This window comes from Colletes latitarsis, chromosome 7 (assembly GCF_051014445.1).
Source record: "Colletes latitarsis isolate SP2378_abdomen chromosome 7, iyColLati1, whole genome shotgun sequence".
NCBI classification, from domain to species: Eukaryota; Metazoa; Arthropoda; class Insecta; order Hymenoptera; family Colletidae; genus Colletes; species Colletes latitarsis.
In genome coordinates, this window is record NC_135140.1 from 5,806,857 (window position 1) to 5,829,637 (window position 22,781).

At 39.5% G+C, this 22,781-nt stretch overlaps 1 protein-coding gene across 11 annotated transcripts in view; it reads right to left on the bottom strand.

The window, feature by feature from the left end:
• Positions 1-3,527: 3,527 nt before the first annotated feature.
• The window catches only part of LOC143343142 (uncharacterized), a 47,463-nt gene continuing 28,209 nt past the window's right edge, over positions 3,528-22,781 (bottom strand). For 8 of the 11 annotated variants that reach the window (XM_076767687.1, XM_076767690.1, XM_076767686.1 and 5 more), the window contains 6 exons: positions 19,767-19,935; positions 14,089-14,272; positions 13,380-13,648; positions 11,729-12,221; positions 11,140-11,298; positions 3,528-10,778 (listed from right to left, as the gene is read on the bottom strand). In XM_076767687.1, coding sequence (XP_076623802.1) covers positions 10,378-10,778; positions 11,140-11,298; positions 11,729-12,221; positions 13,380-13,648; positions 14,089-14,272; positions 19,767-19,935 — 1,675 coding nt within the window. In that variant the 3' untranslated portion in view covers positions 3,528-10,377. The remainder of the gene's footprint in view (positions 10,779-11,139; positions 11,299-11,728; positions 12,222-13,379; positions 13,649-14,088; positions 14,273-19,766; positions 19,936-22,781) is intronic. The other 3 variants (XM_076767691.1, XM_076767689.1, XM_076767685.1) reach the window with 1 other exon arrangement.

Sequence of the window (22,781 nt, forward strand, 5' to 3'; positions counted from 1 at the left end):
ATAAAAATGTGAATTTGTAAGTTGATGAATACATTGTTACTGTTCTTAATTATTGGGAAAGAAACATTAATTTGTAGTAGAAATACCGGGGCAATACCTGTATTTATATCGATTTCGGTATAACGTTGCTGGCATAATACCGGTTTCCATCGTTCGAAATTAATTAAAAAATTGTAAATCTTTGCGATTTTCATAGCTATACTCGCTCTCTATTTATGTGTATATGTACACGTGCGAGATGGAAACGCGACGATCTTCGGCAAACAAGAATATACCTTGCGAACCTGACCAAAAAATAAAAAAAAAAAAAAGTGAAAAGATGTTTTGTGGAAAACGTGAATCGTGTGACGAAGAAAAAGGGAGAGGGAGAGAGATGATCAAGATTCTAGTTAGAAATTCAAAATTTACCGAGGCGTCTAGAGAAAAATGAATTTAGTCTTTTGTAAACGATGAACACGAGAATATTGTATATTTTGAGAATTACTATGCTATATAGAGGTGTCTGAACGCGTAGATAGAGGACAATATTAATAATTGTGTCATACTCTACTCTAATTGAAAGTAATGAAATACACGATCATACACACATACACCACTCAATGTGAATTAGTGCATATTTTTAATAAATGGATCATAAAATTGAGAAATTCCTATCGAGTAGGAAACTGCTATTGTAATTTGTCGTTTTTTGTTCCTCTTCATAATTGTGCTCGGCAACGCGGAACAAAATTTTTAATCTAGCATCACAGACGAGGTATACGAGTAGACCTTTTACCTTATGGACTTTTGTGGCCCAATCTGACTGTCATGCCGACCTGAAAATTCGGAGGTGATTTTAACGTCCTCTTTTTATGGATGGAGGTCAGTTGAAAAACTACTCACTGAATTAGTATATGGGCAGGCAGCTGTAATGCATTCGTAAAACAGGTGAGTTGACTATGGGAGGGATTGAAAAAGGCATTCAGTATTATCAGACGGCAGGCCGGTGCCCAAACGAATGATACACTCAATCGCATTAATAATATCTATATGTACGCTTGTACATAGGGATAATAAAAAACATTCCTTCTTTTTCAATAGTTAAAATATAATCAGGAAGTAAACTAGTAAGGAGTTACCCGAAGTGATTTCGGACTGCCTCCTGAGAGTCGAGAGAGCAGCCCATTTGCATGGCATAGTTCGCGATTTTCAACGCTAGATGGCGCTCATTTATGGACCTCAAACCCCCTGGTGCTAAAACGCCCAAGTTTGTCGTGGAATAGTTCGCTGTTTTCAGCGATAGATGGCCCATATTTCTAGAGCTCAAACCCCCTGGTGTTAAAACTCCTAAGTTTGTTGAGAAATCCATCTAGCGAGGACGGTACGAACTACTCCTCGACAAACTTGGACATTTTAGCGCCAGAGGGTTTGAGGTCCATAAATAACCGCCATCTAGCGTTGAAAATAACGAACTATTCCCCGAAAAACTTGGACATTTTACCATCTGGATTTCCAAAGTGCCCGAAATATTTTCAAATTGCTGGCGGCCTTGTGAAGAGCTGGAATGTATCTTATAGCTAAGGAAATAAGGAGGAGAGGAAAAGAAAGGTGAAAATGACAAGAACATATAGAATTCTTTAAATGATATCCTTTATTGCTATAGATTTACATTATACAAAGCTTTAATATATATATATCATGTCAATGTACTTTTTCTAGAGCACCATTACCATTTCCGTCTCACACGTAATATTATCAACAGATTTAGTAATAAACACAAGAGGAAGTGAGACAGTTAATGAAATTACATTAATTTTAGTATTTTTTAACAGAATGAAAGCTCTGCGATCTAAAATTGAGCATCAATCGATTAATTCCTTTGGTGTAACCAATCGATTAAGATTATTTAAAGATTTCAGGATTATTAAAATGCAGATAAAATATAAAGATTGACCTCTGAGTGATGTTCGCGATCCGAGAGAAGTCTGTCTTTTTGCTCGTAAAACGCGATTTCGCGATTGAAATGCTATTAATCATTAATTCGTACGATACGAAATCTTGACAAATATTGAAATAATTTTTTACGAGAATACCAATCGCCGCATATGAACTCCATGCAGAGTACCTACTCGACGATGGCGTGAAAATAATTAATAGTTCGTGTTGTCCACGGTAGATGGATTTCTCGACAAACTTGGACGTTTTAGCACCAGGGGGTTTCAGGTCAGAAAATGAGCGCCATCTATCGCTGAAGATAATGAATTATTCCACGACAAACTTGGGCGTTTTAGCACCAGGGGGTTTGAGGTCTATAAATTAGCGCCATCTAGCGCTGAAGGTAATGAATTATTCCACGACAAACTTGGGCGTTTTAGCACCAGAGGCTTTGAGGTCGATAAATAGGCGCCATCTAGCGTTGAAAATAACGAACTATGCCACGCAAACGGGTTGCTCTCTCGACTCTCACGAGGCGGTCCGAAATTACTTCGGGTAGTTCCTTACTAATTTACTTCCTGATTATATTTTAACTATTGAAAAAGAAAGAATGTTTTTTATTATCCCTATGTACAAGCGTACATATAGATATTATTAATGCGATTGAGTGTATCATTCGTTTGGGCACCGGCCTGCCATCTGATAATACTGAATGCCTTTTTGAATCCCTCCCATAGTCAACTCACCTGTTGTACGAACGCATTACAGCTGCCTGCCCATATACTAATTCAGTGAATAGTTTTTCAACTGACCTCCATCCATGAGAAGAGGACGTTAAAATCACCTCCGAATTTTCAGGTCGGCATCCCAGTCAGATTGAGCCACGAAAGTCCATAAGGTAAAAGGTTCACTCGTATACCTCCTCTCTGCTAGTATTTCTGCGCGTCGATTTAATTAAAATGAATTTACTGCCCTACGGAACATTAATTGGACACTGTCTAGTGTCTAAAATTACGAACTATTTCTCGACGAATTTCGGCGTGCTGTCGTAGATGGATGTACAGTCTGTCGTGCAGTAGTGCATCCTCTTTTTATTATAAAAATAACCTTTGGGCTAATTTTTTATTAAATAAACCGGTCAATGTAATCTCAAGTTGATGTATTTTACGCTTAACACGATGCAAGACTATGTTCAAGCACGAAGAGAAGAAACCACGGATACGTGTTAGTGTTAGAAAACAGAATGGCGATGCTTGTAACGACAGGAATGGAAATTATTTCATATCAAACTTAGGCTGTTTGCTTTCGCGAATAAAGATGGACTAGTAACCGTTCGTAAGTCTAATCGAGTCAATTTGACACAAGTGTTATAATTCATTGATTACGACTGTCGATGTTAATAAAATGAACTACCTGAAGGATAGTTACACATAGCGGAGACTACGATTGATTAATATTTAAAGAAACGTTTAACAACCCAATAGGCATCACGTAGCAAATTTTACTTGCGAACTAATACAAATTTTAGATTTCTATTTATCGCTCGAGAATAAATTTTTCGACATGTTGTGTGAAGGGCAATTAAAAAAAAAAAAAATAGGACTGGGCAACGCTTCACGCTTACGTTTTTATTGTAATAGATTGTATTGAAATTTGTCGCATTCTTTTGAAAACAAAAAGTGTTGTTTGCGCGGGGATCTTCGCGTCCCCGCGACGCGCTCCGTTTCATTTTCGCGTTTATCATTCTTTCTTTCGTTTTTATCATTATTATTATTATTATTCTTTTTTTTTTTTGTTTGTTTCGTTCTTTCAATGCACAACAAGTTGTTCGAAGGTTCGTGAGATATACCGTGTGTTTCATATACCAGCGATGGCATATAACAAAATTCGACATAGACTACAACAACAACAACACTCTTACTAGAACGCTCGATCGCACTTATTCTTCGCGTTGTTCCCATTCACACACGAGAATTACAATCTAGAGGCTCTATCACGAGGGATATACAAGACGTCAGGTTCTTTCCTTTCTCGCGTCGCATTCCCGCTCGATACTTTTTTCGTTTCATTTTCTACTTTTTTTCATATATCTCGTATTCGATATAATTGTATCTCGCGATTATCTTTCACACCTCTCTCTCTCTCTCTCTCTCTCTATCTTTCGCACTAATCTTCTCACATTCTCTCTCACTTTCGTAATTTTTATGTACAATTAGATTCCCTTACGATTCTTTTAGGATGTTAGTAAATAATAGTTAGCATCGTACACGTCTACACTGTAAACAGTTTAACAGTTCTGCTTAAACGCTATAGTGCTAAGTAATTTTATTAATTACTTATATCACATTGTTCATGTACACATAATATTCCCCGCACGTTCTCCATACTTTCTGCCATCCGTCGATCGACGAGCTCTATATACAATTGAAGAAAACGATAGTTTATTATCGTTGTTCCCCGTCTCGGTAGTCGCTATTTGTACCTGCCATTCGACGGCAAATACGATCCCGTTTCCACGTTTCCGTTCGTCCTGATGCCAGCTTCCTTTCATTGATCGATTCGCTGTACGCGCAGTGAGCAACACCCGAACATTGTTTTAGTAAAAAAAAAAAAATCTGGCAAATCTGATCGACCTTCAGCTTTGATTTTCAGACTTTCAGCAAATTAACTCGTTAGTAACGGGATGGAAAAACCAATGCAAATATTTTTGACAAGCAAACAAAGAAAACATATAAAACTATAATACCAACAGAAATCGGATATTAAAGAACGATCCGCAAACTCTAAACACAACAAAGGTATGATTTATTTCTACAAAATGAGCTTTACGAATAATTACGATTTTTGGTCTTTTTATACAACAAAAAAACCAAGATATATATACATTGAAATTCGAATCTGTTGTTTGAAACATCGTTATTATTTCAACGATTTCTTTTTGTAAGAAAATTAATTTAAGATTGATTTTATGTTTCGCAAGAGCAGAGGCTTGATGTCCAAAGAAATAAGTATTTTTGAAACATTCACAAATAGGTTTAAAGTACCCATATAATAGAACTATGCAATTGCCTAATATTGTGTGGAATCTCATTTATTCTGGAGTATATGCTTTCTATGAAGTTTTAACTTCATAATAGCCTACAACATTTTCTATAGGGTTAGCATTGGCTGACTCTAAAAGCCAATCTAAGACATTGATGTTTGGGAATGCTTTTGTTCCCTGGGTTTTAGAACTTCAATGAAACTGTGAATGCACAAAGGATGTTAACAGTATATCAAAACTGTTTATTTCTGCAAGAATGTGGTTCAGTAAAAGTAATATATCCTGGACACTGCAAGAAGACAATGATCCAAAATACTGGAGTCTGTGTACCAGATGGGAAAAAGAATATGTCTTAGATTATCCTTTGCAATCACCTGATGCAAACCCTATAGAAAATATGTGGGTTATTATGAGGTTAAAACTACATGGAAAGTATATACAATTTCATTGAAGCAATTATGCAGTCAAATAAAGGGAAGAAAGGAGATTTCACAGAATATTAGGTAATTGCATGTACTTTAGCTCTTTGGGGCATGCTGGGATTAAAAGTGTCCCACCTTTTTTGATGCACTGTATTGCATGATGGGACATTTTTAGTCCCACCTTGAAATATTGCAAAAGCTGCATGCACATAGGTTTATATTTTGTCTTATTTACGTAAAGCAGTTGGTAATGTCTTCAACAAATGTTACAAATGTATTCACTTGTGTTGGCAACATTCAACATGCCAATACAACAGGGTCATCAATTGTTGCACGCGGAAGATTTATTGCGACAATGTTTTATATACCAATTTTGTTTAATTTAAAACGCAATAAAATTTCTATGCAAACATGGGTCTATTTAATTATCCGAAATCTTGTGCCGCAAAGAATTAAACCTATTTGTGAACTTATCGAAAATTACTTTTTTAGATATCGAGTCGACGCTCTTGTGAAATATACTGCACAAAGTATTATCGAAAAATCTTCGCAACGAATGGCATCAGAAGGTAGAAAAGTGTGGTTTCGATTCGAAACATTCGAAGTCGATCGAAGTCTCTAGTTACTCACTCCGCGTTCAACGAGCAAAATTGACGATCCCATCCTCTGCGCTTTTGCCTGTTTGTCCCGGTTATGCAGCTTAAGAATGCCCCCAAAACATCTAGTACGACTATTTACATCCATTGCACGACTTTCGGATTAAACGAAGGTACCGAATTACACAGTTCGAGAGCCCGGTGCGATCTGATTCAGTCACATGGTTAACTTATTAGGAGGGAACAAAATGCGACTTCCGTTCGCGCACGCGCGTAGAATTGAATTTTCCTCGAGCAGCTTTTCTACCGTCTCCGAGAAATTCACGAATTTCTCCACCATCTAGAGATCTTATGGAAATACATTCCCTCGAAAGACACGTTTAATTTACAGAAATCCCGACGTTCGCCGCGGGACGCGATCAGCAAATATGGACGACGAATTTTCTCTATCCGACTTCTTCCCTCCCCCCGATCCCGTCCAAATAAAAAATACGCTCGGATATGTTTACGAATATCGATGCTGATCTTGTCGAACTAAAAGAAACAGACAATAATTGAGTTATACAAAGAACGAGCAAGCTGAGAAGCAACAATCAATCGACGATCGAAGCCTGGCGACAGCTTTCGAAAAAGTCATCTTGGTGCAACGAGCTTACCAGCTGAGAAAATGGCGCCGCGAGATTGGGCCCGGCGTGCAAGCGTAATTCGTGAATACAATCGACGAGACGACGATTCCCCGCGACCAGAGACGGGCAAATGATACACGAGAACAACCAACAGTTCATATATCTTTACTTGTTCTAATTTTTATTCGACCCAGTAACGAATAAGAAGTTTTATCTTTTATTCGTTGTTGGACATTTTTATTTAGATACTCTATACTTTTTTCTTTTTTTTTCTTTTGACTCGTTTCGGAACGAGGAATTGCTTTCCGTTCGACTATTCCCAAGAATTATATTGCACTTGTTTCATTCGATCGCACGAATATTGTCGCAATAAAGCACTGCTTTCGCGTCCAGTGAAATCCTACTGATTCAGTAGCGATATTATTCGAAATCTCTACTAATTTAGTAGTACTATCGTCGTCAAATTCGATCGTTCATCGTGCCTGACCGATCTTTTCGCGCGAAACCTATAACAGTTATAGCTATAGAAACGGTTTTTTTTTTAACGAAACACGCACAACCGGGTCGAAGATAGTTTTTATACTTTTCGGTGCTCGAAGAATGAATTCCAATTGTCATTGCTACATCAAGGAAAGTTATATCTATTTAACTGGAATACATTCCCTGCCGAAAAGGAAATCAAATTATGGGCTCGATACGCTGCAAATTACATCAAATTCGATGAAAAATATTTACCATATTAAATACATAGTATTTCTTTCTGAATATTTTCATCTCTGATATTCTTAGTTCCAGAGGAACGGGCTCTAGAATTGTCCAGAAACGCGACACGCTAATTACACCGAGCAGTATAGTGTTAAATCTTCACCGGATTCACGCGTTATAGTCGATGCTCGTCGGTCTTTTAAAACCAAGATTACTTTTTCAACAGCCTCGTAAGATACAGAATTCACAAATTTTTTAGACGCATCGTCCCTGAAAACCGTATTGCTCTCAGCTAACCAATAACTTAATAAAACCTTTTAACAAATTTGTTGATCGACCTAAAGACACAGCGCCCACGCATATTACAAGCTTACACATCAGCTGAACTGACTGACCAAGCCTTTGATTAAATAATTTAAAAAATAAAAAAAACAAGATATATATATATATATGTATACATATATATATACGTGTGTTTGTATACGCAGATACAATTAATAATAATACTAGTGTACAAATTGTGATATCTGAAAGAGACCGTTAACAGTCACATCCACACTCGCACGCACGCACTCACGCCTAACAAAAATGATTAGCGCTTTGACACTCGGCTCTACGTAATACCGGTATCAAAATCGTACCGATACGAAGTCCCCTCCCGCCCACCACTTCGTTTTGTCGGATAATTGCAACGTTGACTGACAAACTGCTTTCAAAGTGGACAATTAATTTTGTTCAGAAGTTACGATAAGATAGGAAAACAGGGTAAATAAAGTTACCGTACCCGAAACGGACCACAATCAGAAATTAATAACGTTGAGAGGTTACAGAAGTACAGTGTCTAAAAAAATATTACAAATTTTTAATCGTGAGAGAGCTTGGTCTCGTACTTCCGTATTAAGTCTTGTTCCTTTGCAGAACTACGAACGCGAACGCGAATCCTAAACGACGTGATGCAGAGGCGTTATAAGCTTTTTCTATTTTAAAAGTAAATTTCGATCATGTCTCAAGTTGCATTCTACGCCAGTTGTCTCGTTGAACTATTTAAGCCGAACAACCACCGTTAACGGTCTCGCATCGAGTATATCAAATGACGAAAGCGCGAAAAACTTCATGTCGCAGAATGAAACGTAAATTTTATTTTCACCTACGCGATAGAAAGCAATTCAAAATAGTACGGTAAAAACGATTACGCGTGTACAAGTAGTTTCTTTCCGGTTTCCTTCGATTGCAACGCGATAAGAAGTTTTTGCTCATTCTCCGTTCGTCCGAACGTTGGCGATTATTATGCGAAATAACGTGTTGCGCCCGTCGACTCGACGAGAGCCCGCGTGTTATGTACACAATGTTTTTTTTTTCATTTTTTTCTTTTGTTTTTCGGACAATGAACTACTACCTCGAAAACATACCCGTAACGTTAATCGTGTGTGTGAGCGTTACTGAAATTAACCCGGCAAAAGGTATTCGAAAGCCAAGACGAACGTATATGATGCTCAATTAAGTTTGTAGAATAAATATAAGCGAATAAATACTTGAGCACGTTAATAAACATACACTGTGTGTGTTCCTTGGCGAGTGTTTTCGGCACGACGAAACTTCAATTTTATACGATCTAATTTTTTGAAAGTAAACATGGGCGTATGATAAAGTTCATCGATAATCGTTTCTCCACAGCCACTATTATGATAATTTAAAAAGCACAGGCATATATCATCATCCACCCGATTTCAAGATTTCGATCAATTTCAAAAACATATAAATCAATCTTATCGTACAAATTCTTTAATTTAACATCACTCTAAAAACAGTCGTTTTGTTTCTATTTTTTTTTTTTTTTTTTTTTTTTTTTTGTAACCTTTGCCAAACTTCCCCAATTGCGACGAGGTACCGAAGAAATAGTAAATGAGCTTCATACTCTGCTGTCATGCAATTTAAAAATCGTGCAAACAAGATTATGCCACGAGTCGTGTTCTTGGTCTCCAATAGTTTTCAAAAGCTTATATCAATTGAAATTTTGAATATACAGTAAGTCCTCCAGTCACGCGATCTCGAGTTACGCGAAAGAACATTACTGATTATGTTTCCTCTGACAATCGACAGTCTTTCTTTATTAACCGTTTAAGTGCTGAATAGATTTTGCACAAATTAGATCCCCTGATGCTGTTATTGCTATAGGTTGGGCATTTTTTCGACGCGGTTTTCGAAGCGATCTCTGGGCACACAAACGGTTAAACGACAGTGAGTATCGACACAATTATAATTTTTGTTATAGTCTTTGAACTTTTGAATTTTGATTTTTCATTTCGTAAAGGGGGCACCGTACGCATTTGTTTAATTCGAGTTGACTTCTGAAAGAAAAATTACACAGGTAAATTTATTCTAGAGGAAGAAAGGTCGGTTCCGAATAAAAGGACGTTGTAAATATTGCTCAGCCACCCCCGATTCCGCCTTCCATCGATTCGTATTTGTATATGCAATACATGGTATTTATAAAATTGGACGCGGGAAGTTGTGGAACTAACCACGCAATCGAAGAACTTACTGTACAATTAATCACGTACGAGTGTCTGATTGTCTGTTATTAAAACCGTTTTCGCTTGAGCTGCCTCGTTGCATCGCGTCCGTACTGTTTCCGTGTTCGATTACGCGCGGGTAAGTACTTGTTCGGAGTATTCAAGGTACCAGGCGCAATCGCGCAAGTTGAGCAACGACATTTCCAACAGACTCTCAGTCGGTTTACTCTTTGGAAGAGCGTAAAAACATCGAATTTAAACACGAAGGAACGCAAGCTCAACGTTCAAAAATAGAAAACTTTCCTTCAACGTCGGCGACATCGTGACGGTCACGGTGGTCCTTCCGTCCGGAACCTCTGCGATCGTGTCCCCATCGACGCAACCGTTCGACTTCACGTCATCGTGCCCAGTCGTCGGCTCGACGCGCGTCAATGGTGTCGAACAACAGCGAAACGTGGATCCCAACATCGGTCTGCCGCGATCTTCGTCGCTCCATGCTTCGATGCACCGATACGACCTAGCCGTTTCTCAAACTAATTTCACTTTCCTTTGATTCTGTCAGACGGTCGAGTGCGTGGTCGAGGAAGGTTGCGTGCTGGAAGCCGCCGTCGACTGTGGCGCGGATGTTGACGGAGAACTGACGACGACCACCGGCTTCACCAGGGTCGTGGTATTGATATACTGAGCGTTCACGATTGGCATCTGCGCCACGGACTTCAGAATCGGGGTCGTGATCATCTTACCCGCGAGGCTGGAGGGCGCCAGAATGTGAGCGGTCACCTGATTCCCTTGCGAGACGACCGTCATAGGCGTGACGATAGGCGTCAAACCGGACAGAGGCGTGTGTGGACCGACTATGTGAGCTATACCTTCTGTGGACGGAGCGTTCTGCATCACGGTCGAGCCAGGTTTGCCCGTTGCAGTCTGGAGCGACACACCTGCGTGGCTCAGCGTCAAACCTGTAACAAATTAATTGCACGGTTACACGAATCGCCTTGTACGCTCAGAATAAACACGATAATTACATGCTATCTGTCAGTCATTTTCAAAGCGACACCGCGCACAGTTGCACGAACCGCTCTGCAAATGAATTGTTTACTTTGGCATCGACTCATTACAAAATCGCAATTGTGCGACCTGGCCTTGGTATTTGATGCGCTCTAAGGGAATACCGTGCGAACAAGCACGATTTTTAAAACTTTAAGAGTTCATGCTCGGTCAGAAAACTTATAGTCGTTTAAGTATTTAAGCGACGAGAGTTTAAGTAGTATAGAGGGTAGACGCCTTTACGATCACTAAAACAAAGAAAGTGAATCGTACCATTTGCCGGAAGTATGTTCAATTCAGCGCCTCCCGGAAGTCTAGTCAGCTCCGATCCATTTCCGCCGACCAATGTCACACCACCGACCATTTTATGCGTGGTCTGCGTGTCACCCGCTCTTATCCTCGTTTGAGCGTCTGTAACACAATTCAGAATCGCTATATCAACAGTGTTACCGCGTTTTAAAATAGAATTACTACGAGGCAATTGTCTAGATGACCCATGTCCCATGGGCAAATTTTACTCACGAAAACTTCCATTTAGAATCTTATAAAGTACGAGATGAGAAAAATCGATTTACGTAAACAAGATACTCGAAAAGCGAAGTTACATCATCAAACAAATAATCTTCACTGCGATATTTAACATTTGCTAGGGATCGTTTCAGTTTCTAGAATGACCCATGAGGGTTCGATACTCGCGCAACGGTCGATCCCATCGCTAATGAACGCCGTTCGTGAAAACGGCGATGGTCCCACGAGCGAGTTAAGGATTATCCGTACGTTCGAGGTAAGAATTGCTCATGTTGAAAGGATTAACGGGAAACTAGTCATAATTGCGTTTCGCACGACATCGGAAGCTACTCACTCGACACGTTCAGTGCAGGAGAATGCGCTGCGAGAACTAACGGCCTTCCCTCGTTCGCCGAGTGCACAAATGTAACTGGCCTGACGTCACTGGCCGACGACTGCACGGCTAGGGCCAACGGCCTATCGTTGTTGGACAGATTAGAATGCACGAACGTTACTCTGTTGTCGTTGGCCGTGGACGAGTGAACGACCAGCGCCACGGGCCTTGGCTCACTTCCAGTGTTCGATTGCACAGCGATCAGCGGCCTCGATTGATCCGAAGAATTTTGCACAGCTAACGTTAACGGTCTAGACTCGTTGTTCCCGGTGGTGTGAGTGACCAGAAGCTGCCTCGTGTCGCCAGGTATCACCCTCAAGCTTGGCCCAATGTGCTGAAGGGTGGGGACGATCGTCGCCAAACCTTGATTCGTGTTCAACATCTGAGCACTTATGGGCAGGTGCAGTTGATGCTGCTGCTGCACCATACCGGTCGGCGACGTGTTAACTTTCTCCTACAACAAAAAACAACATCTATCATTTCGCGAATGCGAACTTTGATCCTCTCGCCCCGTAACCGTTACTTTAATAGTATGCAATTTATGGACGCGAGCACAATTTAGAAAGGTACAGTGACATTTGCCAACTCGACGTACGCTTAGTTTTTAAATATTGCAACGTGGAAGTAACTAAAAGGTACCGAATAAATATTCAGAATTAAATTTCCCAAAGATACTGACTGCTAATTTCTTGTAAAGTATATTTATAATAATTTAAAAAATTATGGTAAAATATAAATAATTTCTCTACTGAATTATTTGCCACGAGAGTTGTGCTCGTCGATTATGAAACGCCTCGTATATTGCATTAATTGATGAAATGACCTTGCCCGACCTTGACTCGTTTTTATCTTTATCGGCGCTACGAGGTCGCGTAAACCAAAATACACAAATATAATCGCGATCGCCAAGCGTCTGAAACGCACTCATCTATGAAAAAATTATAACCTGATAACGCTTATAGCTTCGATGTTCGCGCGATCGGATTAAAAATAAAAACCCAAAATTCTCTAATGGAACGTATGCTAAACATACACAGAACACAATGCACTTAAAATTGATATAATTAAATTATCTCATAAAATATATTCTGCATACATTTTGCACACGTTTTCTCTATTAATATACGACACAAATGCATAAAATCCGCAGTCCATTAACGTTATAAAAAAAAATACTATTGCGCAAACGTCGAGTCGGAGGAATTAAATCTTTTTCCATGTTCCATTTACGATAAAAAAAAAACTCGTTGTCAGATAACGATAGAAATATGTACGCACGCGCATACACTGTTTATACAAGTTCATGTATAAACAGTGACTTTAAAGTGTGTATTTTCTCTCGCACCGTTTCACACACAAACGCTAGAGACTCGCGTTGTGCCCAACGGGCTGTTCGGTGCTTTAACGATTTCGAGGTCCCCCTTTCAGCGAGAAAAAGGGCAATGCGCGAACGTAGCTGAACCGAGATTCGAACTCGGAACCTTTGGATTACGAGAAGGATGGCCAACCGACCGCGCTAATCCGACCGTCCGCAAATTCCCTTTATCTGCTACTAATACGGAAAACACTGTGCCCGTCGACTCGCTCGTATATCTTTCGTGTTTCGATTTACCTGTGCCGGAGTAGGAATGCTAGGCGTGGGCGTTCCAGGGCTTGAACTTGCAGGTGGACTTTCCCTAGAACTTTGCGCGAGGTTCAGACCCTGCGTTTGACAAACAACAGCCGCGGTCGCAACTTGATTATGAATATTGGAAGTCGTGCTGGTGGTTTGAAGTGTTTGTGGTGAACTGGCTGTGGCCGCGCTGCTCAGGCTACTGGTACTACTGTACCTCGTGCCTCCTCGAGCGAGCCCAGTCACATCGACTTCCATACTTTCTGAAACTTAAATGCAAACGATTTCGTTAACACGCCGTTCGAACAGCACCTTTACTATCATTTAAGGGGCTATTCTAGTCTTTATTGCTCGTACTAAAATTGTCAAAATCCAATGTTTTTTTTACAAACGATAAACCGAATTTGAAATGCTGTCGATGTTTCATTTTTCAATATTTTTGCACAATTTTTATATCTGCCATGTTTGTGGCATGGCCACATCTGAACAAAATGGTTTCTGGTTCGTTCGTTTTAGATAAGCAGAACAGTCGGAATCGTGGCAATCATGAAGGCATGCTCAACAAAAGGGGATCCATTTAAAAATAACTATATCTTTGATAATATTAAATATTTTAAACACAAATTAAGAACATGCAACAAATGAAAGGGACATAGTTTCTGTTGTTTTTTTTTTACTATCTAAGTTTGCATTTAATTGTGAAACTTACCACTTTTCGTAGCTATTGCGTCGACAGCAGAATTCTGTTCCGGCAAAAGAGTATTAAAATCAATGTGATCCCAGGTAGCCGCGAGCTCTTTTTTCAAAGCTAATAATTTTTGATGAGCAGCGATCTTTTCCCTCGCGAGCCTTTCCATTTCGTGCTCGTAGTCTCGTTCCTTTCTCCTCAACGTCTGCAACAAAGTTATCGCAACGATGAAGAAATGCCATACGAAACTATCCTAACGTCGATAATTTTCGATGGGAACGTTCGCGGGTCTCGTGACATACTCGCTGACCTACAAAAATTAATTATACTCCGATTCGAAGAGTGCAAAATGCAAAACTAAATTCTACTTTTAGTATTTCATCAATTTCAGTCATTTGAAATAACGCCTGAACGAGGAAATGGTAGAGAAAATATTTAAAAAATATATAATTCCGTGTAGATATCTACAAATTATAGTCTAAGTCAAAATCACCTAAAAAGTTTTGCAACTACAAAGTTTGAATTTTATTTAGACAGAAATAGTAGAATAATAATAAAACCTTAATAAGGAATTTTTTCTGTACGGTGACTGTTAACCAGTGTATATGTCGAGTACTTTTTTTTAGAAATATCCTGTCGCACACGTAAGAAAAGTGAGTGAAAGCCGATGGAAATGTTTTCACTTCACTTTCGAGAATACCTTCTCGCGAACGTCACATGATACTCCTGCAGATTCAGGACACCTCTGCCTCGAAATACGATAAGCCTTGTATTTGACGTCAACGTGGTGGAACATACGCGAAGGAACGTGCACGTGACAACGAACACCAACAGTTAGCAATACACACGCCTTCAAAGAAGTCGACGAGAAGAGGATAAAAATATGCAAGGACGAAATTCTTAATGCGTCCAGTTCGAATCTGATCCAGCGCGCGTCGCGGTTCGTGTTCGCTCGGACCGTTCTAGGTATTCGAAAAGACACGCAAATCGAAGATTCTATAATTAAATTTGGATATTTAAACTTCTGGAACTTATAAATATTAATATCGTAACGCATGGGCATGAATATACATTCTAATTAAAAGAACAACAGAAGAATGGCTAAATTACATTTTAGTTCGTATATCTGGCAAACAAATCAGCCCTGCTCCGAATACATTGTACACGAGGGTATGCGAAAACAATAACTCGTACGTGTCGCGTACGACGGTCAGAAAGCTTGTCTTTTCTTCAAAACGCGATAAGCGGTCCCGTATGACATCAGCAAAAATATTTCGCGAAAGAACGCACGCGACAGCGAATGTTAGTGCTACCGGCGCGCGCTGATATAGTGCACGTGGTAGAGCTGTCTATAGAGGGTGGGGAGTGGGAGGAGAAGGAGGGGGAGGAGGGAGAGTCGAAGGAGAAAGGAGAGCAACGCGACCGCGCGCGAAGAAGAACGCCAGGCGGACGGAAAAGAGATGACCGAGATAGCCACTTGCGCACACAAAGATAAACAGAGCCGAGTAGGAGACAGTGTTTCTTCCCTTGGAGGAACAAAGAGCACGGTGTAAAGAAAATGGAGGGAACGGGACGGGAAGAGACGAGGATAGCGACGGCTACAGTAACACAACACAAGGAACAAGGAGGGGACGAGCGAAAGGAGGGGAATACGTACCGCGGAGAAGGACGGAGATACAGAAACAGAAATAGATGGACACGCGAGGGCCACGAAGGTTAAACAGAGAAGGAAACTGTGGAGGGGGGGGTCGAAGCGGAAGGAGAAGGAAGATCGTTGCATGAATAAGCGCACGCGCGACTACAAGCACGTGGTCAAACTGCCTCCAACAGGATTCGTAACACAGTATCGCGTTCGAATATACGTAAATAGCTTACACGCTCATTTTTTTCTACCTTTTATCTGCCCGTGTCATCGAGATCGTTGGCTTCGACTCATAGATGAGCAAATTTAATAAAAAGATAAAGAAAATTTCAGATGCACGAGGATGTTCCACGAAGCTGAACTTAACTTTTTTAAACACCCTTTTATACACCACTATACGATATTTATTAACCGTGCTCCGACTTTGTTAATGGAACATTCTGTAATTATGGCACTTAAGCTTTAATAATTACATTGCACTTCAATTTCTGTCCATGCATATATAAACATACGTTTATCTATGTCTATTGATTTCTTTAGCAGGCGGTACGAAACAAGCAAGCTTTAACGACAAAAATATAATTTAATAAGTAAAATAATACTATTTGATATCCACGGAGGTTCTACTAATCTCCAAAATAATACAGTAGCTTACTCAACGATCTCGAAAGTCTGGCAGCTATTCGCGAAGTTATTATTGCGTCGGTAATCGTGCGGTATATTTGCATGTCGCGGAGTTCCACGCAGAATTTTAGATTATCCACAGCCCGAAGGCGACTCCGAATCAATCCCAAAATTCAAAAACATTTGATCAAACGGAAAATAGATCGATCCTCGTCGAATAAATCGTATAAAAAATTTAAATCTTAATATAGCCCATTCAAACTTAGGACTTGAATGTAGTAGAAAAATTAAATTGGCAAAGGAGTATAATGCTTCTCCAACCTTATATAACATACATCGATAATATAATATTATGTAAAAATACTACAAAAATTCAGTATCAAATATTAAGTCAGCAAGAACTTGACGAAGAAAATTTGTATTAATCAAAATAATAATATGTAATATGTTTCATAGAATAATTTTTATTTTACATTTTTGCGTTCCATCTCGTATGTCGAACGAAATATTATTTACGGTTAACGATTTATCCTGTGACACAATGTATTCGGAAAAATCGTCCAGAACTTACGATCGTTGTTGTAATTGCGTTTGACCGCAACCGGTGCGGAAAATCGTCTGGCAATTTCGACATATTTGAAGAGCAGCGTCGCTTCTCGTACCTTACGAAGTCGCCAACAATGGCGCCGAACGATAAAAGTTCGGATAGCAGCGTGTGCTGTACGTGCCATGCGGCGTGACACCGATGGCCGCACAGTCACGTGGAACCAATATAGGTACAGTCCTCCGCTGACTTGAAGTCTCGCGGAAGGAATGCGGGAGAAGTAGAAGGGATACACGTATTCCCACGCACACATTGATCTCTAGCTCACTATTCGTCGTGGCAGTTACACACACATGTGGACTGCCTGAGAGCAAGGGAGCGAGATAGATAAATGGGCGGCCCAGCACCCTTTACCCCTGTGCCGTCCCGTGAGACATCAACTTAGCGGACCACTGTACAGATTCTATACGGAGAACCGGCGTGCACGCATCGCGCGTACCGCGAACAGAGACGGAAGATACGAAAGCCAACGATAGCCGAACGAGGACAACGAGAACGTCTTGACGTGGTGAGGAAGAAAAGGATGACCCGGAGCGAGACGGACGATCGCGAAAAGAGAGGGGAAATTTACGTGTACAATCGCTGGCCAGAGACAGAGAGGGAGGGAGGCAAAAGAGGCGAAGGAAGGGAAAGTAAATGAATCGGAGAGGAGAGGAATTGCAGAGATGGAACGTATCCAGACAGAAAATACGGTGATACGCAACAGACGAGGGGAGGTGAGGGGTAGCATCGTGCGAAGCATAGACAAAGAGCGAAAGTTGAATGACAAAAGAGAGGAACGATAGAAGATAAGCCGGACGAGACACGAACGATAAACAAGGAAGGGACGAATTGCGGAGAGGGGGAAACAACGTGCGACGAGAAATAAGCCAGTGCAGCAGACGGAATAACGGAGAGACGCGATAAGTGGCCGCCGCGTAGAAAAGAGAAGAAACATGAAAAAACAATTTCCTCGGGGGGAGAAAAGGTTGAATCATACACCGATGGAACACGCGGTGAAATGAGAAACAATGATGAGTAGGAAAGGTGGAAAAGAAATGCGATGGTTCGGTTTCCGTGGGTACGTTTGGGACCCGACGTAACGTATGCCGCGCGCGTATTAGAAAGAAACAAATCGGAAAGCGAAGAACGAACAAAAGGGTGGAGAAAGAGATAGAGAAAGTAAACGAACCGAGGAGGGGATGAAAGAGACCGAGTGAAGGGGGAAAGGGTAAAGGTACGGAAGAGGGGAAGAGGCCAAAGACTGGTGGGAGGGTTGAAGTTGAATCACGAAAGAAGGAAAAGGAGGAGGTGTGGTCGACCTTCGCGGGGAGGCGCAATCTTCTGGTCGTACCACGTGAAGTTAATGTCCGTTTCGTAACTCGTCCAAAATTGGACCGAAATAAACGGATGACGGTCGAACCGGAATAGATTAAACCGGATTTTTTTGTATTTTCATACAATGGAAGATAGAAAAAACATTCGCTATTCTACGGTACTATGGCATCTGTATGCTAAATATTAAGTTTAAAAAAAAACAGATTAGTTTTCTAGACTACATAGCAACGTGTTTTTTGTCAATTACTATATCTTACGTTTATAACATAAAATTTATAACCAAGCTGACACACGAATAAATCAATAAAAATAATGTTAAAAATTACTACATTTAACCGATTTAGAAGTTTATTTATTTCGTTTCTTTAAGTTTTAATTGTGATTTCTCGCGGTACTCGGTTTGGAAACCGTTGTCTGGTTACATCACGCGCCGATATGTAGTATGATTAACAGAACGAAGATTAATTGATCAGCACTTATTTGTCGTATATAGTGTTATTACCATGTACAAACATCGTCACTTTCGGTTTATTAATTTCGATTACATTTCAAAGGTCGAGTCCCCGATATCGCGAGACACAATAAACGTCAAATCGTTGGAGTGCATCGACCTTGAATCGAATATGCAACTCGAATTCGAAATTCAAGTGCCACGCGATACCACAACATTGAATTGCTTTATACTTAATTAACGTTTTACTTGCTTTCGAGGAAAAATTTGTTATTGCTACGGTTGAGCGCAGCAGGTACGCGAAGGCAGGGGCATTATAATAAATCGCTTTCGAGTGTAGTTAAATGCATATACACGCATGCCAGAGATACGGGATACGCAAAAGAAAAAGGAAAAAAAAAGGCAAGAAGAGTATGCGTGTAGCGTGGAACGAAATCGAGCTTGGAAGGCCGTTGATAAGATATAGACGACATAACTATTGCAACCGCAGGCACAAATATCGATCAGAAAAAGAAAAATTCACGTGAACGTTCAAGGATGATGGTGAAAAAATCCAAACCAAGCAGACTGTAATCGCTGTTGACTGTTATTTCGCGCTCCAGAAGTCGTGTTGAAATCAACGATAAGTCTGGAGGAGCGAGCTATGACTCAATTTGCTATACAGGGCGATTTTAGAAACTGGGACAAGCTGTTTTCTAAGCTAAGATAAGAAACATTATAAATGTCAGCATCAAATATAAAGTATATTTACATTATTTATAAAATTCATTTAATGTTTGCTCAAATTGATTGAGTAAGTTTGAAACACATTGTACATAACGAACATACTTTTATACCTAACCTAATCCAGTTATTTCCTTCTTTCGAGACCTTTTTAAAGACAAGTTGTATTCGTAGTCTTTCATAATAATGAAATATCTCTAATTTTTATGTTGTATACTAATAATATAAATAATGTTTCGCTTGAAGAGTGAAAATAACTTTGGATACATGATAATCTCGAGAACAGAATGTAGTTTAATCGATTAAAACAGCATGAATGATAACGTTAGTTTGCATACCTGTATATGCCTGTTCGCGGCGTGTAGAATGGAAAGGTTCGAAGACTTTTTCTCATCCTGCGACGGTAGCTGCCTCTTTAGTAGCTCAAAGCATTCCTTCAAGTGCGCCCTTCGATTTTTCTCCAATTTATTGTGCACTTCTCTAGTACCGGATCGAATTGTGCACGGTCTAGAATAGAGAAAGGAAAATATGTAGATACTTGACACTTCGCGGTTCCACTTTGGATCTAGAGTGACAGGAAGCTAATTCTATCAACTCGAACTTGATCGCACAAACGATATTTAACCTCAAAATAAAACTGTAGGTATTTATCTCGACGATGAAACGAAACTTAATTCACAGGAAAATATGAACGAATTTGTATAATAAATTTACCATTTCGAGCCAGTTCGAGCTAAATAAAATACTTTTTGTACATTCAAAAAATTTTAATGGCAGATTCTAGAGGCCAAAATAAAACAAAAATCAAGAATATAAATTTGTTGATTGAGGCTTCGTTAAAAAGTTATTAACAAAATTAAATTACAAAATTTCAAATCCTTCTAAAAAAATATTTTCATTTGCAGGGATCAATTACAAGCATTTTTGGTCAAAAGACATACCCCCGAAATCCTGCGCACTTTCGAGAAAAAAATTCCGGAAGATGGACAAATATTTCGACGAAATTAAAAAATTTCAAATCATTCTGGAAAAAATATTTTCGGTTGCGGGAGTCAATTACATTAATTTTTGGTCAATAGACATACCCTCGAAATCCTAACCATTTTCGAGAAAAAAATTCCTTACCGAAAGTATAATTTCTGGCCAGAAATGTTACTCCAAAATGTTGTGCGTATCTTTAAACCGTCATAACTTCTGAACGGATTGAAGGATTTTAATGTTTAAAAAACCAAAAAACGCGTATTTTAGTGAGGAATATGTAGAAATTGCAAAAATATTCGAAAAGTTGATCCTTGACATTGCAAAATGAGAAAAACCCCATAAAAATGGTCCAATTTTCAAACAGCCATAACTCTTACAATAGAGAATATATTTCAATGAAACTTTTTTCTGAAGTAGAGCTCATGGATACCTACAAAAAAGTATTAAACAACTTTTCTGTAGGGCGTCACACAAAATTATTAAAAATCGAAAACGAATTTTGAAGAAAAATCGACAGGGGGTAGGTGCCTAAATTTTGCGGTGAAAAGAAAAAATTTCAAATCATTCTAAAAAAATTATTTTCAGTTGCGGGGGTCAATTACAATCATTTTTTGTGAATAGACATACCCTCGAAATCCTACCCACTTCTGAGAAAAAAATTCGAGAAAATGTGAAATTTATCGACAAAATTAAAACATTTAAAATTGTTCTAAAAAAATTATTTTTAGCTAGGGGGGTCAATTGCAGTCAGTTTTGGTCAATAGACATACTCCCGAAATCCTAATCATTTTCGAGAAAAAAATTCTTTACCGAAAATATATTGTGTGATCGGAAATGTTTCTATAACTTTTTAACGAAGCCTCAATCAACAAATTAGTATCCCTGATTTTCATCTTATTTTGGCCTCTAGAATCTCCCATTAAAATTTTTCCCAGGTTTGGTCGAACACCCTGCATATCTATAGACAACGATAATAAATATGGTACCAAATGTGCCAAATGGTCACGATTTATATGTAAAGAACATGTAATAAAACATAACAAAGTTGTATGTACATGTTGAATTTTACATTTTTTAAACAAACTATAAATTATTAGATAAATTATTAGATAACACCCTGTACCAAAAAGTTGTGTGCAAAGCATGTGTAGTAAAAATTCAGCAATGGGTCAAAAGTGACCCGGTTATTCGAGGGTTAAACAAATGTTGAGGAAATTCATAGACACGGGAAATAGACGTGGCAGTCAGCGCGTTAATTTGCAAAAAATTGAATTTGGAGCGAAAAATCTGTATCGACTGTAAGTTTGACGTGAAAACGGACCTTTAGTCCTATGCGACGATCATGCGACCGCGTCACTAGGCGTCTCGGTCTCACGGTAACGCGACGCGGTAAGCAACGCACCGTGCACGTGCCATTCACCCTGGACACGTGCACCGCGTGAATGGGTAGCAGCAGACTTTGCCTCGTCGACGCTGCTGCCTGTGCATCGAGAAAAGAAAGAACAGAGAAGACGGGTGGAGAGAGAGAGAGAGAGAGAGAGAAAGAGAGGGGGGGGGGAGAAAAAGAGAGTACGAAGCAACAGGCTGACATATCGGCAGCGAGAGAAAGACGGAGACTCCGGAGGGACGGAAAAGGAGGAACGGCGAAGGAGAGAAACATAGAAGGAGATCGGTAGAAAAGCACAGAATAGAAACGAACGAACGTTGAAACGCATTTGTGGGGGATAGAGAATGAAAAAGATAATGCAAAACGGGAACTTCCCGTTGACGATTCCGTCTCTCAAGAAGTAATAAACGTGCGACGATAGTTAATAAAAATGAATTCGTTATAAGTTTATTGCTTGTCGAGCGTCTCGTGGTTACGATCGTATAATTGTTATAATTGCGTATATTATAATTATGATTACTTAATATGGTACTCTTGTTGGTCGTTAGGAAAGTATACATAGCCGCGATATACGAATTTTTGTATCAAGTCTCTGATTAATACGTATCGTTAAGCCTAACTTGCAACGAGTCCACTACCGTCGTTACACAATTGTTTTTTTTCACCGATATACGCTACTCAAAATAATTAGAGGATCGGCTGTTCGAATTTATTATTCCTAATCTCTTGACTGGAGCTTTCGAATTATGCATAATCGCGATCCATTAATTGCTTTGAATAGTACGTTATTATTTTAATCGTTATAGATATATTAAAAGAACGCAAAACATAAATGAAAACTTTTAAAAAAAAGTTAAGTAAAATATCAGGATTTGTTTAAGGAAGGGTGACGTGGGTACCATAATTAACAGATGTTAATGGCCGACGACAAAACTGAAACTGAACTAATATGACTACCATTTAATGCTCGTTTCGGTCGAGGCAA